The following is a 22,406-nucleotide window of genomic DNA, read 5'->3' as shown; positions in this document are numbered from 1 at the left end:
TGAGCTGTGCTGTACAGTAGCAGTGCTCTGGCTCCCTGACTACCTGTTGTTGTGTGGAGGAGAAGCAGGGAGTGCAGCTCCCCACAGACACACAGCTCTGGTTGGGACACCGTGCGGAGGAGAGGGATGGGATCTGAACTGCAATGCAGGGGCTGGCTGTGGACCAGCATGTCCCTGACACACACACGACACACCAGATGTTGAGATCAGGCACTCCATTGTGAGGCTGTTCCACCGTGCCTGCTTGAATGAGTCATAACAATTAGAATGATTGAATCAGCATTTATGTAAGAACACTACCTCTTGATGGATGGTGTCCTTCAAATATGTTAATATTGTGTGTGTTTTATTTTTATATAGCATAAACTGGCCAGTTCTCTCTATAGCTACCCTGGATGGACATTAACCCTTGCACCTCCGTGCCTCACCGTTATCGCTAGCAGTGTCTGTTTCTGTCTACTGATCCTTTTAAAACTAGTTGTGTTATTCTTTGCTGTCATTAATCTGTACAGTGGATGCAGGGAGTGCATTTTGCATCTTTGTTCTGGACAGACTGGAAGAAACGGAGGAGGTTCAGGTTACCCTACAGGCTTCCAGTGGTCGGACTGCTAGTCATCTTACAGCTCCTGTCCTCGAGGTTGCTAAGCTGTTCATACAGCTGTCCTGTAGTTAATATGCTGGTTCCCCGAGGTGCGGGGCAGAGTCAAAGCTCATTCTGTCTATTAGTCAGAGCTGCACTTTTCAACTAAAAGCCACGGCTTGAGTTTCCAGATCGATGCTCTCTGCAGCAACTGCATGTTTTATAGCCTTCCGCTAATTGCCGTACTGCAAAACCCTCCATTTCAGACACCTCCTTCTCCAAATCCCAGCTACTTGAAGGTATTTCTAGTACAGCTAACGTGCTACCCTCATTTCCAATCTCCGATACAAGGCTGCAGCTACTCTCTGTGCTCTAATATTGTCTCTGAATTATCATGCTGATTCACTCCCCTGGTCCCTGGCTCTGCTATCGATTCTGCTTTTTTTATTTTTTGGGCTCTTAGCTATATTGAGTATAAAGCTGATTACATGCAGAAAACTAATCTGATTCAAAAGATTCTATGCACTTGTACCGCTGTCTCAGATTACAATGCTCCTTTTGTATTTCCTGTCTGACTTGCACATCAAAAACTCGTCCGATTTTGAAGATGGGGAATTAGCAAAGGGCTTTTATGCGGTGGAATATAGCACCTGTACAATTCAAAGTCAGCGTGGCCAATCCGCGAGTTATCAAAACGTAAAACGATAAGGGAGCGCTGTAAGGCTGCAATTCTCTTCACCCCGTAATAAGGCTCCATGTTAATGTGCATACCCTTATAAAACGTTTACCATAGTAAAAGCACAGCAAAGTGTAATAAAGCATGGTGAAGAATATAGAGCTAAGGTACTATGAATAAACATGGCAAATCAAGGTAAACTGTGGTGAATGGTATAACCATGGGAAATGCATGGTAAAACTGTAAAAATACCCCAGTCAATTTTATAAGGGTATCGATTGACTCAATTTGAATGCCACGCTTCTCTCTGCAGCTGTCATCTTCCAGCTCCCCCCGATAGGTCACCAGCCTCACGTGGGCAGGTCTGCAGTTGCCTTAAATGGGACGTGTGCAATGCATTACAGACGCGGGACACAGTGGTCCTTGATTTCCTGTTGCAATTACAGTCTAGGAATACTGATCAGGCCACTTGGAGCCCATTATCATGTCCATAAATCTTTGCTGCTGCCCACCAACTGAAATTAACCGCTAACTGGCCTTCAATAATGCATAGTACTGTAGATCCTGTAATAGATCAAGATCTTTTGAATATCACCCCCACCCCCCCTCCCCCCCGATAAAGTTTCCACACCCTGCAGGATACTATACTCCCACTCTCAATGTGCTTTCCGCTGCTTTAAAAGCTTACATTTGCTGCTGTAACAAATGGAAACCGATGCACAGAACAGTACTGCAGGTGCCTGTTTGCTAGACGTGCAAAGCGAAAGCCTCCACTCAGCTTGAATTGTGTTTGCAAGCGTTCCTCTCTGACACTGCAGTGGGGTTGATGATGGTGCTTCTCTGCCCACCGCAAGATCAGGGGTCTGAATCGCAGCGCCTCCGCACTGCTGCAGCGACTGCACTGTGTATATTAAATAAGGAGAGCGGACCGCCCTCGGATAAAAACAAGTTTTAAAAGTTTTTAGGAACTGGTGTGCAGTTAAGTGTGATGTTTTAGGAATGTTTTTATTATTATTGCAATGGCCAGGCAGGTTCCAGGTGATTGACTGGAATAAATTATTACTGGATGAGTAAGTCCTGTGTGAGTCTGTAGTTTTACTGATAGGAGTTATCCATGTCGCTATAGAGGAAAAGCATGTGCCTGATTTGCTCTGGCTGTTGATCATTTTAAATAGGCTAATATACAGCACTGAAACCCAGGACTGGGTGCAGGACCGGTGTGGTTTTTCAAACCCTGTTCACGTTTGCATCAGTGTGGTTAGCTTGCTGCTTTTTTTCTGTCAATTATTCCACCATGTTTCCTGTGGCTGTACCTCTAGATTCACAGCTTTCCTATTGCACCTGAGCAGCAGGGCACACCCTCAATCTGGAGGTGGGTGGTTCTTCTGGACCTGAAAAACCACATTGCTGGGGGTGAGCACAGCGGATGTTTCCAGCCCCCCTGCTGTTCTGCTTCTCAGCTTGGGGGTGAGCTCAGCAGGGCTGAAGGGTGCATGTGGAGTGCTTGTTCAGACAGGTTTCCATGGAAACGAGATCTGAATCAACACCAGCCTTTTCTGACTCGCCACCTCTCCTAGGTGGGAGATGGGACTGCAGTGTCAGAAATCTGGCACGTGTAAAAAGTGCCAGGGGAGGAAAATGGAAAGTAATGGGGGGGGGGGGGGGGGAGGGGTTGGTATAAAGATGTAATCAAAATTGGGGCTTGTGTCTTTATATTTCGGGGGTGGAATGGGGTTGCTTTATATTTCTGTAAAACTAGCACAGATGACATCTTGTTTTATTGCAGCTGATGATTAGTGTGATTCGGAAACGTGAACGGAATGGAATTCTAGCGATTTGCCGTCATTCCATTAACCCACGACTTCCCACAAAATTTCACAGCAGAGGCACTTTGCTTCTTTCACATTCCTGTTGTATTCAGCTGTTTTTCTTTCACCATGGTGGATCTATAGACCTCTAGTGCTTGGATCATTTAAATCAGGGTGCTTTGTGTGCCAAGGGTAGGAAAATGAAACGTCCAACAGGGCTCGTGTGAGCCTCTGTTAGTATGTATCTGTCTCAATGTCGTAGAGGCCCTGCTTTAAAACTATGAAGGTAATTAGATCAAATTGATTGATCTGTTGTGTGTTATAACTCTGCAACTCTCAGCTCTACCCCTGTCTAAGCAGCAGACGGTATGCAGGAGGGAGAGAGACAGAGAGAGAGACGGAGCGAGAGAGACGGAGACATTACCCTTACAGTTATCCTAGAATAGACTGCAGAGAGAAGGCTAATGTATTGACCCACAGCACCGCTGAGAAACAGTAACCCATTTTGTTGCAGTACATGATTCTAAACAGTAAAGCAGAATACGTTTGTGTTTGTGGTGTCAGGGCTGTGCCTAAGCTAAGCTGGAGTTTATCTTCTACACCCATAGCGTGCAGATTCTGGCAGAGCTGTTATCTGTTAGAGAAGCCAGGCTGAGGCAGTCTGGGGTTCATCAATACCTAGCCTCCCTCATAGTGCTCGTATACTGGGGCTGCTTTTTGTGGGATCCTTGGGGAGGTCCGTGTGTCTGTCTGGGATCTCCTCTTCAAACCAGCTGGTCTGGTAAATGTCGTTTTTTTTTTTTTTGAGGATTTTGCTGTAAATGGGCAACACTTATTATAATTTTGGTAAGTCTAGTGGCATGATACTGTACGTTGGCACACGTATGTTAATGACACTGCCAAAAATGTCCTTATATTAACTTTAGTACTTTTATGGTTTTTGTATTCGGAGGTTAAAGTAAAGTAACAGAAATTGTGTGAGCCATCTGGAGAACTATAGGAAGGGGAAATACAGTACAGCATGTGAGTTCATCGCAAGCAATCTAATCAACAGTCTCATAAAGCAAATCTCATCCAGGATCTACAGCACAGCACACGAGATGCACAAAGAACAGTAAAGCATCTTGTGACTTTGAAAGATGTTGAAGTCGTGTCTGTTCTGTCGCTGCATCGGGGGGATTGTCGGTGTAGAGTGTGGTCTCGGCTCTGACAGAGCTGTTCTATTCAGCCTGAAGGCTGAGAGACCCGTGTCTCTGCATGTGCTGCTGCTGCTGCTCTCCAGCTCTGGGATTCTCTGCCACCTGACAGACACTTCACATTGATTCTGTACTGCAGCTCAGTCCTCTGTGTGCCCTGGGGAAGTGACGAAATCTAAAACTTGGGTTTGTGAGGAGGGACAGCCTCCCTCATGCACGCAAAACGTGTCTCTCACAATTAACCAGTAACCTAGAAATATAATCTGCTTGCAGTGTGTGTTCGTGAACCTTTGTAAAATCTCCACTTTTGCAGCTAACCCTTGGTTTAACTACTAAAGCAAAAGAGGTGGTTCTCAGTTGTTCTGTAAACCCCAGAACCCACATACAGTAAATGACAAGGCACGTTTACACTTGGAAAATATAAACATCGCTACTGCAGGTAGGGAAATAAGACTCCTACTGCTTAATAGTTTCACCCATTCCAGGTGTTACTACGAGCTTGATTTGTCACAGTTTATAGGTAACAAGCTCAGGAGTATCTTAATAAGCTCATCGCAAAACCAGAATGGATTCAACTGCTATGCAATGGGAGCCTTATTTCCATCCCTGCTGCTGTACTGTACAGCATGCATCCTAAGGTGTTTTGAGGTCCGTATTTCATCTCTTTCTGCTCTCTATCTGCCCCTTCAGGCACTTCCCCCCCGCGAGGCTCTGACTGGATGGATAGGATGAAGATAATCAAGCGTCGCCTGTCAATGTCTCTGCGCAGCGCCCGTCCCGTTGACGACTCGCTGTCCGAGCTGGCAGAGCAGATCACGCTGGATGAGCCCAACGGTGCCCGCGACAACGGTAAGAACCACAACACCCCCAAAACCCCAGACCAACCCCCCAAAATCCATACAGTACGAACCATCTGTGCTCACCACTGCCTGAATGCTCACCATTGCAACCACCAGCCAGGGAAAAGCATGTGAAGGGTGTAATGCCCCTTAGAGTTTTAAAAAAAGAATTGTTACATTTCAAGGATGTTGACTCACAATCCACATGTTTTATCATATCATCTGTCTGTAAGGGTAAGATTTTTCTTTTTTTTTTTTTTCATTTTTGTTTTGCTTTCTTGACCTACAACAGGTCTTAAAGATTGCATTATATAACCTCCAGCTGCTGCAAGTTGTAACAGAAGAGCGGCTGGTTGGTTCAAATAGAGGGACAAGAAGGCTTCAGAGGGGTTCAAGGGATTAAAACAAGTTGGAAAGCCAATAGAATCTGGTTTCAGTACAACACACAGACAGGTAAACCAAAGGGTAGCAAACTCACCAGGCATCATATTTTAGTATAATAATAATAATAGTATTGATTTGTATGTTGTGGTACACTTCAGCTTCAAGCTGTTTTGTGCTTCACTCTGGACAGTCACAGACCTTTATGCTGGGCCTGTGTCCAGTGAGTCAGCCAGTGTAATAATTGCACAGATCTTGCTGTCCCAAGGTTTTCTTCCCTCTTGTCTACGTGGCAAGAATAATGTCTTGAGTTTTCTATCGCTGCAATGTCAGGTTTGTCACGCGCGTGCAGTCAGTACATCTGCAGTAATTCCTGGCAAGTTCCCATTCAGTTGAGGAATTCAGACCTGCACTTGGAGCAATGCGAGGGAGAGCGGAGGGGATGGGCGTGCGGAGGGGATGGGCGTGCGGAGGGGATGGGCGTGCGGAGGGGATGGGCGTGCGGAGGGGATGGGCGTGCGTGGGGTGAGCGGTGCGAGGGAGAGCGGAGGGGATGGGCGTGCGTGGGGTGAGCGGTGCGAGGGAGAGCGGTGCGAGGGAGAGCGGAGGGGATGGGCGTGCGTGGGGTGAGCGGTGCGAGGGAGAGCGGAGGGGATGGGCGTGCGTGGGGTGAGCGGTGCGAGGGAGAGCGGAGGGGATGGGCGTGCGTGGGGAGAGTGGAGGGGATGGGCGTGCGTGGGGTGAGCGGTGCGAGGGAGAGCGGAGGGGATGGGCGTGCGTGGGATGAGCGGTGCGAGGGAGAGCGGAGGGAAAACAAAACATGGTCATGCATGCATTGTATACATACAGGACAAAGGAAGTCCAAGGAGATTTCAGTGATACGTATAAACAAAGGCGATGCTTTGCCCAATGTGTTAGCATTTTTTCTTTCTTTTTTTTTCTGTGACAGTCTCTCCCCCCCCCCCAACCACCAGCACTGTGGGGTCAAATCAGAGTTTTCTTTTTTAAAAGTCTACTATTAAAAATGTTAAAAGATAACACTTGCATCAATGCGCTATCAGAAGCATGAGGCGCTAGTAGTACACGAGGGACATTCCATGACATCATGTGTTGCCTGGGGAAATCATAAATACCAGGCAACTGGCCAACCCGGTTTGGTGATGAAACGTCTTTGCCATCTCCACAGAAATCTTGCCATTCAGTCTGGTTTTATGAAGGTTGTAACAAAGGTACTGTTTTCATGGAAAAAGACCAGCATGTGCCGCCTTTGGTACGCTGTGAACATCAGGGATCAAAATAAGACCCCTATTGCATAGCAGTTTCACCCATTGCAGGTTTTACTGCAAGCTTGATTAGCCACAGAAACAAGCTTGGGTGTATCTTATTAAACTCGGTGAAACCAGGAGTGGATCAAGCTGCAATGCAATGGGGGTCTTATTTCCACCCCTGAACATGTGTAACTAGCAAGGAAGGCCTTTGACTAGGTAGGGTGCCCTGGCATTGTGGAGGTTAAGAGACCACTCTATTAACGTGGTATTGTTGGGGTTTTTTAGAATTCAAACAATCAAAAACAAAAACCCATTTGAAAAAACTTCCCAATGTTTTTTTTTTTTTTTTTATGACTTGGTTATTTGCTAAAGGAGTCAAGGTCCATGACAAGCAGCCTCATTGGAGTTCTTTGATCTCGGTGACTTCGTTCTCTATTCAAGTTCTGAATGGTGGTTAAAGGTTAATTTGTCGTCGGGTGGTTTGTGTGTTTGTTCCTTAGTTCTAATGTAACTTTGTAGTTAAGTAGTTGTACAGCACTTTGTGTTTGGGCATTTCTTTTTGATGTGCCTGTCTGTTTTTGAAGGGGTTAGCTGCAGCCTCATATTGGAGTTTCGTTTCTTTAGTTTCACACAGTAAATATTTAAAGCTCTACTAGTAGGTGCAGAGTACAGTGTAACATTTTGTCAGATTAGACCAATTTTGACAATTAGTCTTTCTCAATGTCATTTAATTTCTTGTTGCAGCTTTCTAATGAGACAAGCAGTCAACTTAGGATTAGTCTTTGGTTTGAGTGTCTCCTTGTGAGCTTGCTAACCTAAATATGTCCATTAAGCACTTTCTGTTAGCTTCAGTTTCGTGTCAGTCACGCAGCATGTTTCCCTAGGTCATCAGCACCACATGGTTCCATTGCCTGTCGCCATGGATTAATGCACACATTCATATACCGGTATAGCAGGGATGGATATAAGACTCCTATTGCAGAGCAGTTTTACCCATTGGAGGTTTTCTATGAGCTTGAATAGGCACAGAGTGTATAGGTGCTGTAGCAAGCTCAGATGTGTCTTATTAAACTATTAAAATATTAAATAGTGAAACCAGGAATGGATCAAACTGCTGTGCAAAGGGAGTCTTATACCCATCCCTGGTATTGCCTCATTCAGGCCACGTCTTGCCTCTTCCTCCTCTAACCCTGGCTGTTGAGTTTTCATTGAGTTTTGTTTCAATGTTGTCGTGTCTGTGTGATTCAGGGGTGGTGGTGGGGGGCTCCATCTTGATTTGAACCTGGATCCCTCGGCCAAAAAGACCCCTTCCAGTATAATTGGAGCCCCCAGTGCTTAAAGAGTCTTGTACTGTGTCAGCTACAGCCAGTACACGACTAGAAAGCCTTGAGTACACGTTGTTTTTGTTTTGTTTGTATTTTATTTGTTTGTGTTGGCTTTTTCCTCTCTCTCTCTCTTGTTTTCCTGGCCCCGTCCCTCTCTTGAGCAGAGCCGATGGTTCGGGTGGCACACCCCCCTGCCTCTCACAGCGCCCCCTCTTTCCTGCGGCAGTACGCTGGCTCGTTGGGGCGCGCAGCCCTGCTTAGGGACCCAGGATCCGGCCGGCTGGGTGAGCGGCCCTACCTCTCCCTCGAAAGGACAAGCTCGCTCGGTGAATCTCTCTCTTTCTCTCCTTTTTTCTCTTTTCTCTTTTATACGCAGGGCTTGAGACTCCCACAAACCCTGTCCCCAGTCCTGGGTTTAAGAATTTTATTGTTTTAGGTACTGTATTGAAATGACCAGCTGGAAACTGGAAACCAGACTCCTATTGCATAGCAGTTTCACCCATTCCAGGTTGTACTATAAGCTTGATTAGCCAGTGTATAGGTAACATGTTCAGATGTGTCTTATTAAATTCATAGAGAAACCAGGACTGGATCAAACTGCTGTGCAGTTGGAGTCTTATTTCCATTCCTGTCTCAGGAGTTTGAACAGTCAGTCTCACCTGAGTGTGTAGGTTTGCCAATATGAGGAGTTCATGCATCTATAGGGAGAAACAATTGTTTTAATATACTTAATTTAGTTGTGAAACGGGGCAGGGTGCAGCAGACCAGGGCTAGTTAGTTTCAAGCCGTGTATATGCATGGTAACAGTCGCTTTGTGTCTGTCTTTTACCCGCATGCACACAACACGGTTTATCAAATGGGACACATTTTATCATGCTTTTATCACCATTGAGACAAAGAATCGTATCAGTTGCACTTTGGTCTAAAGACCTGAACACATCCAGCCATTGTCCCTGTTTCTGTATCCCTATATCCATGGAATACGCGGTTTCGAATATTATAAAATGGCTATTGAATCTACTGAATAATTGACAATGACTGCACCCTGAACATTACAGTACAGTGTTATTGAAATGAACAGCTGGTTAATAAATATCACCAGTCTGTAGGGTTTTCAGTTGGTTAGCTTTATTGTGAGTGTCCCGTTGCTACTTTGTTTCAAGCAAGGCACACCTTGCTCTGTGTTTGCACTACTGAAGTACAGTTCAATAGAGTAATTGCACGCCTTGGCTCTTGTTGCCTCACGCGCTGTGCCACTCCTCGCTGGTGCGCTCACACTCCTTGCTCTCCACTTCTGTTCTTGCAAGAGCAATGAGGTGTGCGTGCGCGCGTGCGTGTGTGGTAGTGCGCCTTACAGTACCTGACATCTATGTTTTGTGTTTTTATTTTATTTTATTTTTTTTAATTGTGCAACATGTCACAATGACCTGAGTAGCTCAAAATCACAAGCCCAAAGCTTTGAACAAGGCCAGGAAATCTTGCTTATTTCCCATATAATCAGGGCTGAGGTCGGAGATGTAGCTCGGAGATGTGCCCATGTGGTGCAAAGATTTATTTTTTGTCCAAAAACAAAACTGGTTTTCAGATGGAGCATGGTGATGCAGTACAGTGTCTGCAGAAGCCTACGTCTTAATTTTAGAAATTATTTTTCTTTTGAATTTTCTCTTTACATTTTATATAAACGTAATCCTCATCAAACGCCTGTTTACCTAAAATGGCCACTGACTGAAGTTTTGGGTGCAGCAAAGTTTACCAGGCACTGGGCAGTGTCGTACTGGTAAGCAGATAGCTGACGAAGGGCAAGGCAGTGGGGCGGATGGGTGGGTGATGCAGGCTGCTGATTATAGCTTGGTAATGCTGTGACAGAGGTGCGGATCCAAGCGGTGCGCTCAGTCTGGCTTGTAATAGATACTGTTGAGCTGGAGTCTGTACTGGGGTTACATTGCCCTCTAGAGGTTACTGTTAGCAACATCATGTACGACTGCAGTTTATGTTTGATGTACTTTGGGTTTGCCATATTTTTTTATTTTTTGACATGCAGCACCATGTCACAACAAATGAAAGCAGCGGTGGTAAAGCTGGCCTTTCCACTCCTAAATCGTTTAATTGAACCCATTAAACATCCATCCAGACCCTGAAGTAGTTAGCTGATTGATTAGCAAATTTGACTTGTTAAACCTGGGGTGGAATGGGCCTCCAGGGACTGTGATTGGACACCCCTGCCTTAAAGATGAACTTCCGCTCAAGTAGACCAGATTTCTAGATCTGTGGTTGGTGATTTTATAATGGTGCATCATCTTTTGAAGCGTGTGCAAAACAAAGAGCTTTGCAACTCATTTCGATGACTCATTTAGAAAGCTTGTTTCAACAACAGTTGACTTAATTGTCCTTTTTTGTATCGCGCTCCACACCGCCTGCAGCTAACGAATGCCTTGAAACTTTTGAGGTGAGGAAATTAAATCAAAGGTCACCTTTACTGTAGTTCTGAACCACTGTAATAATTCAAAGTCTTCATCTGACATTATAGTTTCGAGCAGGCGTTTAACCACAGACCTGTCAGGATAAAGCTGGCATTTGATTCAGTGGTTCAAGAGGATGAATGACTGATGAATAAAGTATCACTCTGGCTAATGCCTTAATTGAATGAGTAGTTAAGAGATTTGCACAGCATTGCGTAATCCTAATTTATTGAACCATGTAGATTAGGGCTATGCTGTAAGTAAAAACACAAGTACAACCTCAAGTCAAGCAGATTTATTAAAGACAGCCACTTTCACAGTAATGGCCTCGTTTTATTAGAAGTACGACTTGCCTTGTCAAATAAATCTCCAGTTGGGTGGCATGCAGGCTGCCTGAGCAAACGATCCTGTGCTCCGAGTGTGTGATCAGGAAGAGAGTGGCTCGTCTTATTTCATTTCTGTTTGGGAAATACCATGACTTATTTCCAGTAGCAACAAGGCTGCTTTTTTGGGTTTTCCAGCAAGACAAGCCCTGTAGGTAAATTGTTTTTATACACAGTGGCTGGCGTGTTGGAGCAAGGGATGCTATTGTGATCCAGGTGATTGCTGTGAACTCTGGAATCGCGTCTTGATGTATTCATTTGATTTTTTTCTTAGAATGTGCGTGTGTTGCAGAGCCTTAACCTTGATAATTAGTTAACAAGATTATTAATCGATAGAGAGTAGGTATCGAAGGCTATCCTCTCGAAGCGGCAAGTCTTTGCTGTTGAACCAGATCAGCTCATCAAAGCGTGCAGGAAGACCTCTCGACAGTAAGGTACGAATCCCATCTTTTGTCCATATAAATGATGAAGGTGTCCGTTTTACTTTTGATTTGAATTTGATTTCTCTTTGGCTGTCCACTGTAAAATGCTGATCCAGATATAGGTCTAGTAAATGATTATAAAGTTCACAATGAGATACTTTTTAAATGTATTTTCTTGAGTCATCTTGTATAGTAATATTACACAATCTAATAATCCACGAAATAAATCAAACTGTATTGCTGTGTTGGACTGACGCTGGGCAGACTTAAAGATCACATGGCTTCCGTGTTGGAACCCATACTGAAAACACGAGAAGACAACAAGACAGAGTAGTGTACTGTAAGGGTTAAGAGCGACTGGAGTGAACTGCCTGTCATATGAAGCATACTTGCATCTCATCCATCTCTGGGTGCTGAATGGGAAAGTGTATTTAGTTTGTTTTGTGTGAACAGAATCCTGCAGCTGCTTGCCTCTACCTGCTGAGGGTGCTGCAGAGCTGGCACTGTCAGCCAGGCAGACATGGTGATAATTAAGGGGAAGGAAGCCCCTCATGCTGTATCATTTTAACATGTGTTTTCAGCGGAATTAAGTTAGGATTAGTTCTGCTAAATAGCTAATCAGGGGACGCTAATCAGACTCGCTCATTGCCGGGGACATCCGTGGAGATTTATTATAGAGCTGCTGGAAAATGGGATCATCGCACAAAGAGCCACTTGTTCTGACGGAATGGAGTAGGTGTGATGCTCTTAACTGGTCTCGCTGAATCCCCGCCCTCAATCCCTACTGGAACTGGAAGAGACAGCTGCCAGCACCACAGACATTCACATACGTTGCATTGCAAGCTGCTACAGTCATTTGACCACTCACTACTGAAGCATACAGGAAGCCGTTCTCTACAGACAGGTCCTCCATGTAGTCTTAAACTTCCAAAGTGGAGTTTCAGTGTGACGAGGGTTCTATTGGGACTGTATCTAAAACCACCTGTCATTTCAAGACGATAGTGATTTTCTTAGAACAATTGATCGCAAAGTACGTTCACATGAACATAGCTGTTTGTGCTAAAATAAAGTGTTAAATATATCATGAATTTATCGGCAGTTCAGTTGGACTATTTATGCTGCTTATCATAAAGTCCTTGAGTATAAAACTGGAATTACTAAAAAAAGCATGCAGATTAGACCCGTGGAGTGACTGCGCTCCCTCCCCCTGACACCCTGTAAGTTTAATTGGATGACATGATTCCTGAAGCTCCCGCCAGCACCCCTGCTAATTTGATTTGTAGTGTATTAGAGCAGAGTAGCGAGAGAAAGAGGCAGGCAGGCTCTGGTTCGGGAGCGACTGTGTCTCCGTGCTGGGTGATCTGGAACAGACAGCTGTCCCCCCAATCTCTTCCATCAGATGGGATGTCTTCTTTGGGGCTTGCAATGCATGTGGCAGTGACAAACAGATTGAAGCTTTCACACAGGGAAATCCAGTGAGCTCCTGGATGGTCTACAAAAGGTCTTGAAGGACAGTTGCTTACGCTCTAGTCTATTGATTTCCTGTAACTGGACACCAGGGTAGCGCACCCATGTGTGAGTTGTTGTGCTGTGCTGTGGATCTCGCCGATGGCCGAGTTTATTGATTGGCATTGCTGCGCCAGCGCAGTGGAAACTGTCTCCCCTCCAGAGCTGAATCCAGCTGAGGCAGCACAGCTCACAGGAGCTGCCTCTTTCGAAACAGGCATTAGTTCCTCTGGTTGGAGGAGAGTCATCACAATGGTTTTGCCTGGAGGGGGTTCCTGACTGTAATGAGGCTGGCGAGGGAAGGTGCACACACACACACACACACGCTGTGCAAACTGTAGTTCAGGCCACTTGCGCAGCCCATTACCCCGGCTAATGCAACTAATTGTGTCTGTGGCAGCAGGGCAGCTGTGTCTCTGCCTTTTGATAAGCCAATCCACCGCCCGCTAGGTCTAGACTAGACTGCCAGTGGGGGAGTGATGGAGAAAAGGACAGGAGCTGTGCAGTTTGTTAAGTCTTGTTTTTTTGGTGTACCTGCTTCCTTACATCCCTCCTTCCTCCCTCCATCCATCCATCCATCACTCCCTCCTCCTAGACTTGTTCCCGTCTTCCCCTGTGGTGTTGCCTGAAGCTTCTCCTTGTTGTTTCTCTCTGCCTGACTGAGTTTACAGAAGGCGGTGAGTGTTTCAAGGCGTTTCTTGCACAGGTCTCGCACATAATTATCCCAGCCTCCGAGTTCCTCTAGCACACTACAGACTCCAGTAATCGCTGCTGATGAATATTTGCAATAACTGTGACAGTTCTGCTCCAAATGAATTGTGCCAATATACGGCAGTTCTGCGTGCAGAGTCCCAGCCATCACTGACTAAAGGCTGGAACTTAAGCAATTGATTTTGAACTGCTTCTTTAAAAATTGCCTTGCGGATCAATTTGCGGCATCCAAAATAAAGCTAATATAATTTAATAAGCTGCTTTCTAAGCCGTTTAACCACTCCTCTGTAGTTTTTTTCACGAACACGCTGCATGGGGGAAAATATCAGATTTGAATATGAAAGTGTCATTTAAAATCTGCAAACGAAAATACTGCGTGAAGGCATGCAAATCAGTATTGCAGTGCACCCCCTTTGCAAGGCAGCCCTTTCACACTGCATTCCATTGCAGTGCACCCCCTTTGCAAGGCAGCCCTTTCACACTGCATTCCACTGCAGTGCACCCCTTGCAAGGCAGCCCTTTCACACTGCATTCCATTGCAGTGCACCCCCTTTGCAAGGCAGCTCTTTCACACTGCATTCCATTGCAGTGCACCACCTTTGCAAGGCAGCCCTTTCACACTGCATTCCATTGCAGTGCACCCCCTTTGTAAGGCAGCCCTTTCACACTGCATTCCATTGCAGTGCACCCCCTTTGCAAGGCAGCCCTTTCACACTGCATTCCACTGCAGTGCACCCCTTGCAAGGCAGCCCTTTCACACTGCATTCCATTGCAGTGCACCCCCTTTGCAAGGCAGCTCTTTCACACTGCATTCCATTGCAGTGCACCCCCTTTGTAAGGCAGCCCTTTCACACTGCATTCCATTGCAGTGCACCCCCTTTGCAAAGCAGCCCTTTCACACTGCATTCCATTGCAGTGTACCCCCTTTGTAAGGCAGCCCTTTCACACTGCATTCCATTGCAGTGCACCCCCTTTGCAAGGCAGCCCTTTCACACTGCATTCCATTGCAGTGCACCCCCTTTGCAAGGCAGCTCTTTCACACTGCATTCCATTGCAGTGCACCCCCTTTGTAAGGCAGCCCTTTCACACTGCATTCCATTGCAGTGCACCCCCTTTGCAAGGCAGCCCTTTCACACTGCATTCCATTGCAGTGCACCCCCTTTGTAAGGCAGCCCTTTCACACTGCATTCCATTGCAGTGCACCCCCTTTGCAAGGCAGCACTTTCACACTGCATTCCATTGCAGTGCACCCCCTTTGCAAGGCAGCCCTTTCACACTGCATTCCATTGCAGTGCACCCCCTTTGTAAGGCAGCCCTTTCACACTGCATTCCATTGCAGTGCACCCCCTTTGCAAGGCAGCCCTTTCACACTGCATTCCACTGCAGTGCACCCCTTGCAAGGCAGCCCTTTCACACTGCATTCCATTGCAGTGCACCCCCTTTGCAAGGCAGCTCTTTCACACTGCATTCCATTGCAGTGCACCCCCTTTGTAAGGCAGCCCTTTCACACTGCATTCCATTGCAGTGCACCCCCTTTGCAAGGCAGCCCTTTCACACTGCATTCCATTGCAGTGCACCCCCTTTGTAAGGCAGCCCTTTCACACTGCATTCCATTGCAGTGCACCCCCTTTGTAAGGCCGCCCTTTCACACTGCATTCCATTTGCACTTTCATTCTCACTATAAGGCGTAACACAACTGGCAAGGTCTTGTAGCTATGGCTCCTGATTATAGCATTATAAAGGGGCGACTATATGCCAAAAAAATCACTTGGTGCATCTTTGTCATCTTCACTCTGCCACCACTTAGCGGTGTCATTAAAATCTGGGAAACAGCAACCGATTTACATCTTAAACTGTTAAGAGCACATTGATCGGAAAGCAGTTTCAATAAATCAGCAAGCTGTGAACAGCACCACAAATAGGTCAGCTCATAGTAACCTGTTCATGATATTTTTTGTTATGCTTGTTTTAATTTCAGTTTTGCTTTGTGCCGTCAACTGGCAAGAAAAACAGTAACCCATAGTGACCAATTTGGTCAATGGAGAGTATTGAAAGCTGCTGTAATTGCTGTACAGTAACTGTTAATGACACTGTCTGTGCGTTTCCCGATCGTGCGATCCTCATGCAATACAGCAACCATAATAGAATTGTTATGAGCCCATTTCTCTCGGCAGAAATAAACTTTGAATGGGGGAGGAGACTGTGTCGCATCTTGCATCCAAGAGTCTCTCAAGGGGCATGCAAATGAGGTCTCCCATCGAGTCATTCATCACCCATTACATCACGCTAACATGCGGAACACTGCACATGGAAGATAATTAATGGCATGTCATACTCTCTCTGATGTATTAGGTACATGTTTCTATTACAGTCGTCTGAATGAGTGTTTTTAGTTATACATGGCGAGTGATCTGTTAAAAATGTGTCTGAGTTTGCAGTCTTCTTTACTTTGTCTGGGAAAGTATTACGTCAAGTAATCCTAATATATTACAGCTGGCTTTAGAAGTACTGTTTGATTAACGCTCTAAATAAAGGGAGCTCCTTTCATTTGTTGTTGTAATCGCTTTGCTCTTCAGTTCACATCTACTGTATTTTGTGAGCTTGTTTTGTTGTTTTACCCTCCAATACAATACTTGATTGTTCACATTGGTACTGTTATGGCAGACAATGCACATATTTCCAATGTATTTGGTGTGTTTTTGCGTTCTCTCTCTCTTGTTCTGAAACCTTAATAGTGAAATACCCTGCCTATTCCTAATACAGTAGCAGGGCGTGCCTGTACAGTGCTGTGTAGTGTGCTTGTTTTAGGTTGCACCCAGCTGTACACTTCTGGTGGTGCTTTTTCATTTTTGCACAGGCTGGAAGGCAGGGTGGGTTAACTCTCTTTTGGGTGTTAAAGCGTTAACTCTGCCTCGGGTCCCCCTCTTTCCAGGGGGCTCCTGTCTGATAAATAATGGCCTGTGCCGGGGCTGTCCCTGGGGAGGAGTGCAGCTCAAATACAGGCCTGTGCTGCTGCTGCTGCTGCCGCCGCTGGGAGACAAGAGCTGCTTTGATCTCAGTGCTTTACATTGAGAGACAGCAGAGGTAAATAGAGTGCTCTCATAGAGATCAGGTTTGGCTTTTCTGCTGTACTGTATTGGGGACAGGGAACCTGAGACTGGCTTTGTCCTCTGTTCAGGAGAGGGAGGAGGAGAGGGAGGGACCTAAAGAGCAGGTCTGTATTTACTTCTTTATTCGGGGAGGGGGGTGGGAGAGACCACTGCTGGCATTTCGATAGGAGGACAGGCAGCGTAGACAAAAGAGGAGAGAGAGAGAGAGTGACGGAGAACAACAAACACAGACAGGAACACACACAGAGAGAGGGAGAGAGAAAGAAAACAAATAGGAAACTGCAAAGAGACAGGGAGAGAGAGAGACGGGAATACATTACTCAGAGAAAGGGAACGGGAAAACAGAATAGACAAAGAGAGCGATAGAAACAGAGGGCCCATGCAGAGCCAAAATAATATTGTGGTGTTATGATAGGAATCCTGTTATCGTGCACCTACATGAGAGCTCAGCTTGCTTCTTCCCGTGGCTACAGGCCACACTAGGGAGTCATCGCCAGCCTGCCCCCCTTCAGAGGCACGGAGAGCATTACAGGACCTCTTCTGGATACGCTCAGCTGCGTTGCATACCTAAGGTGCTGATCAAAGGCCTCTCCGCTACTCATAAGGAAGAATCGGCATCTTAGCGTTGATTGATTGCTGGGATCCTGTGTGAGAAAGTGAGAGAGGAGGGAAGTAGGGAAGGAAGAGGCTTTTAGTTGCGTGCTCCACAGTCTTGTGGCCGTGGCGCTCTCCCCTCGAAACCAGCTCCAGGGGTCCCCCCGTGGGGTCAGGATGGGGGATACTGGCAGGGAGCCCCAGCGCCTCTCCCCGTTCAGGATGCTTAAGTTACTGGAGACGTGCCGGCCAGCTGCCAACCGCATCGGTGAGTCATGGAGAAGAAGGGGGAAGTGGGGTTGTAGGTCAGTGGTACCAAACAGCGTACCTCAAATTTTACACAAATACAAATGGGTCTTTGAGACACTGAATCTGGCTGGCTTGGGTCATTAAAATGCAAGTAAATGCATTGCAGCTTGTAACAAGACTGTCGAGGAGAACCTGGTTGTTTTGATAAACCGAACGTATGAAGCGAGTCGATGGCTGCGTTAAGAACTTTCTCAGCTGGTTATTTGTGATTTGTAGCCGAGCTGGAATGCTAGAAATGCATTCCAGTCTCTCAGGAGGGCTGGGGTTATGGTCAGTTACTGGGCTCTTCTCTCCTTTTTTTTTTTTTTCTCTCGCTGTTTTGTTGTGATGTTATAGTGTATCACTAACAGATCCTCCTGCGTCTATCTTTATCAGATTAAGAGCGTATTAGTTGAAGTTGGGTGGTTTTCACAGGGGCCTGTGTGCAGCACTGTATTATTCTCAGAGCAGACAGTCCCTCAAACCCTTTGATGCTTCCTCCCACCCCCTTCCCAGTGCGGTTTGGAGGCAGGCAGGCAGCCTGCGAGGAGGTGGGTTATTATCCAGATCCCCTGCAGTCCTGGCAGTGACTTCAGGACCAGCTCGCTCACTGCACTCATTGGATTAACTGGAGGAATTGAAAGCAAACGCAATCCAAGTCCCTTCCTTTTTAAACCGAACAAATCAAACTATGGTGCAACAAACAAAAATACAAAACGAATATGCACAAAATTCAGCTCAGCGTAAAACATATTGGTTTTGGTGAACTGTTACTGTGCCGCTGTTTTAAGTTGAGGTCCAAAATTAAAATAGCTTTGTCCTTTGCATGTTATACTGTGATGCGGAAAGCACTGCGTGAAAATTGACCTTTTTTGTTCTCTGCAAACTTGCATTTTGTAACTCGGGGCAGTACGTCTCCTAAGCTAGCCGTTATGTCACGGATAGCTGTGGAAACCTCCTGCCGCCCCCGCTGCTTCATCTCCAGCCCACCTTAACAAAGAAATATGGCTTGTGTGCTCTGTTCATTGCTCTCTGTATGCTGCTGATTTAAGTTTGAACCGCAAATGTTTTTTTTATTTATTGTGTTTTAGTACATGTCTTTTTATACATTAATGAATGAGGCCTTGGTCTCGATGGGTAAAACTCCTGGTTACATAAATAAATAAATACATTAATTAATTAATAAATAAAAATTGAAAAGGGCAGCTTGGAGAACGTGAGATTTGTGTCTGCATTAATATTTCATACACTGTATAAACAGTACACACTGGGAAGCAGGAATCTGTCATTGATCAGCTGTGCTATAAGATTGTTTTCTTGCAAGCTCCCCAAGCTATTTAAAAACAAAACAAACAAAAAAAAAACTGGTGGATTATCTTCCCTAAGGAAATAGGGGCAGGGAGGGGAGTGCTTGCCGTTTCCTATTACCCCATAACAGCGGTACAGGGCAGCAGTGTGGAGTAGTGGTTAGGGCTCTGGACTCTGGACTCTTGACCAGAGGGTCGTGGGTTCAATCCCAGATGGGGGACACTCCTGCTGTAAATAATAATAATAACAGCTGTGGCTCAAAACCTGAATCAGAATCTGATATAGTGAACAGACACAACTAAATAAGGCAAACCTGCTGAAATTTACATTTAAAAGTGATGCAACAAAATGCACCTGTTTTGACAGGCCTCTCTCTCTCTCAGGTATCGTCCATGAGAATGTGAAGATGGGCTCCGACGGGGAGAGTGACCAGGCCTCCGGGACGTCCTCAGATGAGGTGCAGTCCCCGGTACGAGTGCGCATGAGGAACCACCACCACCGCCGCATCTCCACCGAGGTACGGCACGGCAAGCTCTGTAAAAACAATACATTCCACTTCTTACTATTGCTCTTGCCTACACGACCTACTGTATCGAGCACCATTCACACATATGCAATCTCTGATACATGCAAAACCCACACCCATACCACCTTCTAATGAGAGCCTTGACACTGCAGGGACACACGTACCACCTTCTAATGAGAGCCTTGACACTGCAGGGGTATCACGAAACCCACACCCGTACCACCTTCTAATGAGAGCCTTGACACTGCAGGGGTATCACGAAACCCACACCCGTACCACCTTCTAATGAGAGCCTTGACACTGCAGGGATTAACATATCACCCAGTGATTATAAAAATGTGAACCAAAACTCATTTCAGGGCCTTGAGAGCAGCCTGACTCTCTCTTACAAGGGGGGGTCCTTGTGGGGTGAACCACACATCAGCAGTCTGTTATAAACACAGGAATATTTTTTACTTTTATAAAAATTGCATTTCCAAGGATTCCTTGGTGTATCCCAAACTGCACTGTTGCTTTTGTATTGTGTGAACTCCTATGGGGTGATTATATTTTTATTGGAAAGCCAGGGGTGCTTTAGCCCTGTTCAGTTATTTACACTTGCGCAGTGGCATGCACTAAGGCACTAAGACTCTCTTCCTAGACAGCCGTACTGTATCAAGCATTCAGGCTCTTTGTAATTGAGTCGGTGCAAGGTGAAAAGCTGTAGTAATAATTTAGAGGCTGTGAACACGTTGGGGCATCTATGCATACAGTAGAAAAGGATGCAAATCAAACAAGAAATGAATCTCTTGTTATGATTGTGCCCCCCAGTGTCTCTGGTTTTCAAAACCAATCATCGCAACAGGATAGAAACACACCTCCGGCAGTCAAGTGTACAACCTTGTTTTATTTCTGCTGCACTGTGCCCTCTGGTGCCCCCTGGTGCAGCGGAGGTCCAAGTTAGAGTCCTGGGGCTCTGTGTGACCTGGTTACCAGTCAGTCAAGCCATCCTCCTGGTTTAGTTTATTCAAGCCTCCTAATGCAGCGTGCTCTTCAAGGCTCTGAGCAAGCCTGCCGCCCCCTCAGCTGAATAAACCTAGGAAATCTATTGTAGCTGTGTGATTTGCCAATGACCTTGTATTGAACCAGCACTCAAAAACAGCGTGGGATGTTTACTGGTTTTGACTGTTGCAACCACTGTGCTTTTAAATTTACTGCTAATACCTCCATTGTATTGTACTGTACTGTACTATATTAGAGAATATATTGTATATGACCATTTAATAACCATTTAACCTACAGTGCAATCTGATTTAAGAGAATCGCTGGTTAATGAGATCAACCTCCTGCTGTAATCAAGAATTGGGAGTCTTCTTTCCATCCCTGTACAAACGTGGTCACATTTAAGATATTTGTATTCCTCGGCACTCTAATGGTTAAGCATATTTTTATGAAATGCCCCAGGTCAAACTTTAATGCTGATTGTACGACAGGACAAGTGAACCGGAAACATTATTGGCTTGATTTAATTCAAATGCAGTTTGTCAGAATACAAAAAAAAAAAAAGATAGAGAAAATGAGACAGTAGATTTTATCCAGTGAGCTGTCTCTTATCTCCTCCCCACCCCCTCTCTCTTCTCCATTTTATTTCTCTCTCTCTCTCTCTATCTCTCTCTCAGCCATAACATACATTTTTCATACTATACAAATATAATCTCTCAGGAGCATTGTACATGCACATTTAAAAAAAAAAAAAAAAGGAAAATCTCTACTAGCTAGCATGGACAACCAAAATCTGTTAACCGATGTACGGTTTATGTTTTAACAAAGTATTTTGCTGAAAGCAAAATCATTAAATACATATGTGCATGCATGCAAGATGATGTGGAACTAATAACATGTTTGTGTCTCTGTTGCAGGACATTAACAAGCGCCTGTCCCTGCCTGCGGATATCCGGCTACCAGAGGGCTACCTGGAGAAGTTTGCCATGAACAGCCCGCCCTTCGACAAGCCCATGAGCCGGCGGCTGCGGCGTGCGTCCCTGGTGAGTGAGGAGGGGTGTGCGTGTGTTACAGATTGCAGCAGCCGCTAATGCAATGGGTCCTATTGACAGAACTTTAAGGACTGTTTTTTCTTTTCACTGCACAGTGCTTCACATAAAGTAAGACCCTCCTTTGGGGGAGGAGGTGGGGTGTTAACCCTTTGATGAGAGGTACGTTATCAAAGGGTTAACAGAGGGAACAATCCCCAGGTCTCTGCACTTTCAATCGGTTTTGGAAAGAGGTGCGGTGCCTCTGCTTCATTACAGCACATCTTCTCTTTTTTTATGTCCCTCGCCACACTTACTGATAGGAATCAAAAGACAGAGAGAGAGAAGGGGAGGGGAATGCTGTCGATCCCTGATCCCTTTCATTCCCCGAGTGGATGATGTCACCTCCATCTATAATTCAGCTCATCTGTCAGCTTCAATGAGTCGGAGTGGGGAGTGTCGCTCAGTTGGAATTTCAAACTGAAAGGGTCCCGTTGATGCAAAGTGACTTTGCTGTAATGCAATCTGAAGGCTTGGATGAGGTGGGGGTGCCGAACTGTCAGCCTCTGGGGCTTATATGTTGTATTGGTACTGATATAATGTGGTCTAGAGCTGAGGGACTGGGAGGGAGGCAGTGTGTGCTGGTTAATGCTGACGGACTGGGAGGAAGTGTGTGCTGGTTAATGCCGAGGGACTGGGAGGGATGCAGTGTGTGCTGGTTAATGCCAAGGGACTGGGAGGCAGTGTTGTGTACTGGTTAATGTTGAGCTACTGGGATGCAAAGTGGTTGGAGCTGAGGGACTAGGAGCTGTTGCTATCCTGTCCTTTGTATGTTATTACATGATTGTTAGTCAGTAATTGTACCACTTCTGATTTTGTGTCATGAATTCCAACACAATTGAAGGAGGGTTGCAGATCGATGTGGTAGAGTGGTCCTTTTGTTTTGTAGGGTGAGTTGGTAGACTAAAAATAACCCCACAGTTTATCAGCTTGTTAAAAACTGAAATAAAAGAATAA

General features: G+C 45.7%; 1 protein-coding gene across 8 annotated transcripts in view; it reads left to right on the top strand.

The window, feature by feature from the left end:
- The window catches only part of LOC117412230 (cyclin-dependent kinase 17-like), a 45,781-nt gene that overhangs the window by 7,156 nt on the left and 16,219 nt on the right, over positions 1–22,406 (top strand). For 5 of the 8 annotated variants that reach the window (XR_009308849.1, XM_058999952.1, XM_058999951.1 and 2 more), the window contains exons 2-5: positions 4,951–5,109; positions 8,238–8,399; positions 19,238–19,371; positions 21,279–21,404. Coding sequence is in view for 7 of the 8 variants with exons in the window: in XM_058999948.1 (XP_058855931.1) it covers positions 4,951–5,109; positions 8,238–8,399; positions 19,238–19,371; positions 21,279–21,404 (581 nt within the window). In the remaining variant the exon portion in view is untranslated. Of the gene's footprint in view, positions 1–4,950; positions 5,110–8,237; positions 8,400–16,870; positions 17,527–19,237; positions 19,372–21,278; positions 21,405–22,406 lie in introns of those variants that run through there. The other 3 variants (XM_058999953.1, XM_058999950.1, XM_058999954.1) reach the window with 2 other exon arrangements.

The sequence above is a fragment of the Acipenser ruthenus genome, chromosome 25 (genome assembly GCF_902713425.1).
Source record: "Acipenser ruthenus chromosome 25, fAciRut3.2 maternal haplotype, whole genome shotgun sequence".
Taxonomy (NCBI): Eukaryota; Metazoa; Chordata; class Actinopteri; order Acipenseriformes; family Acipenseridae; genus Acipenser; species Acipenser ruthenus.
Note: the sequence above shows the minus strand (reverse complement) of the source record. Positions and strands in the feature narration are given on the sequence as shown.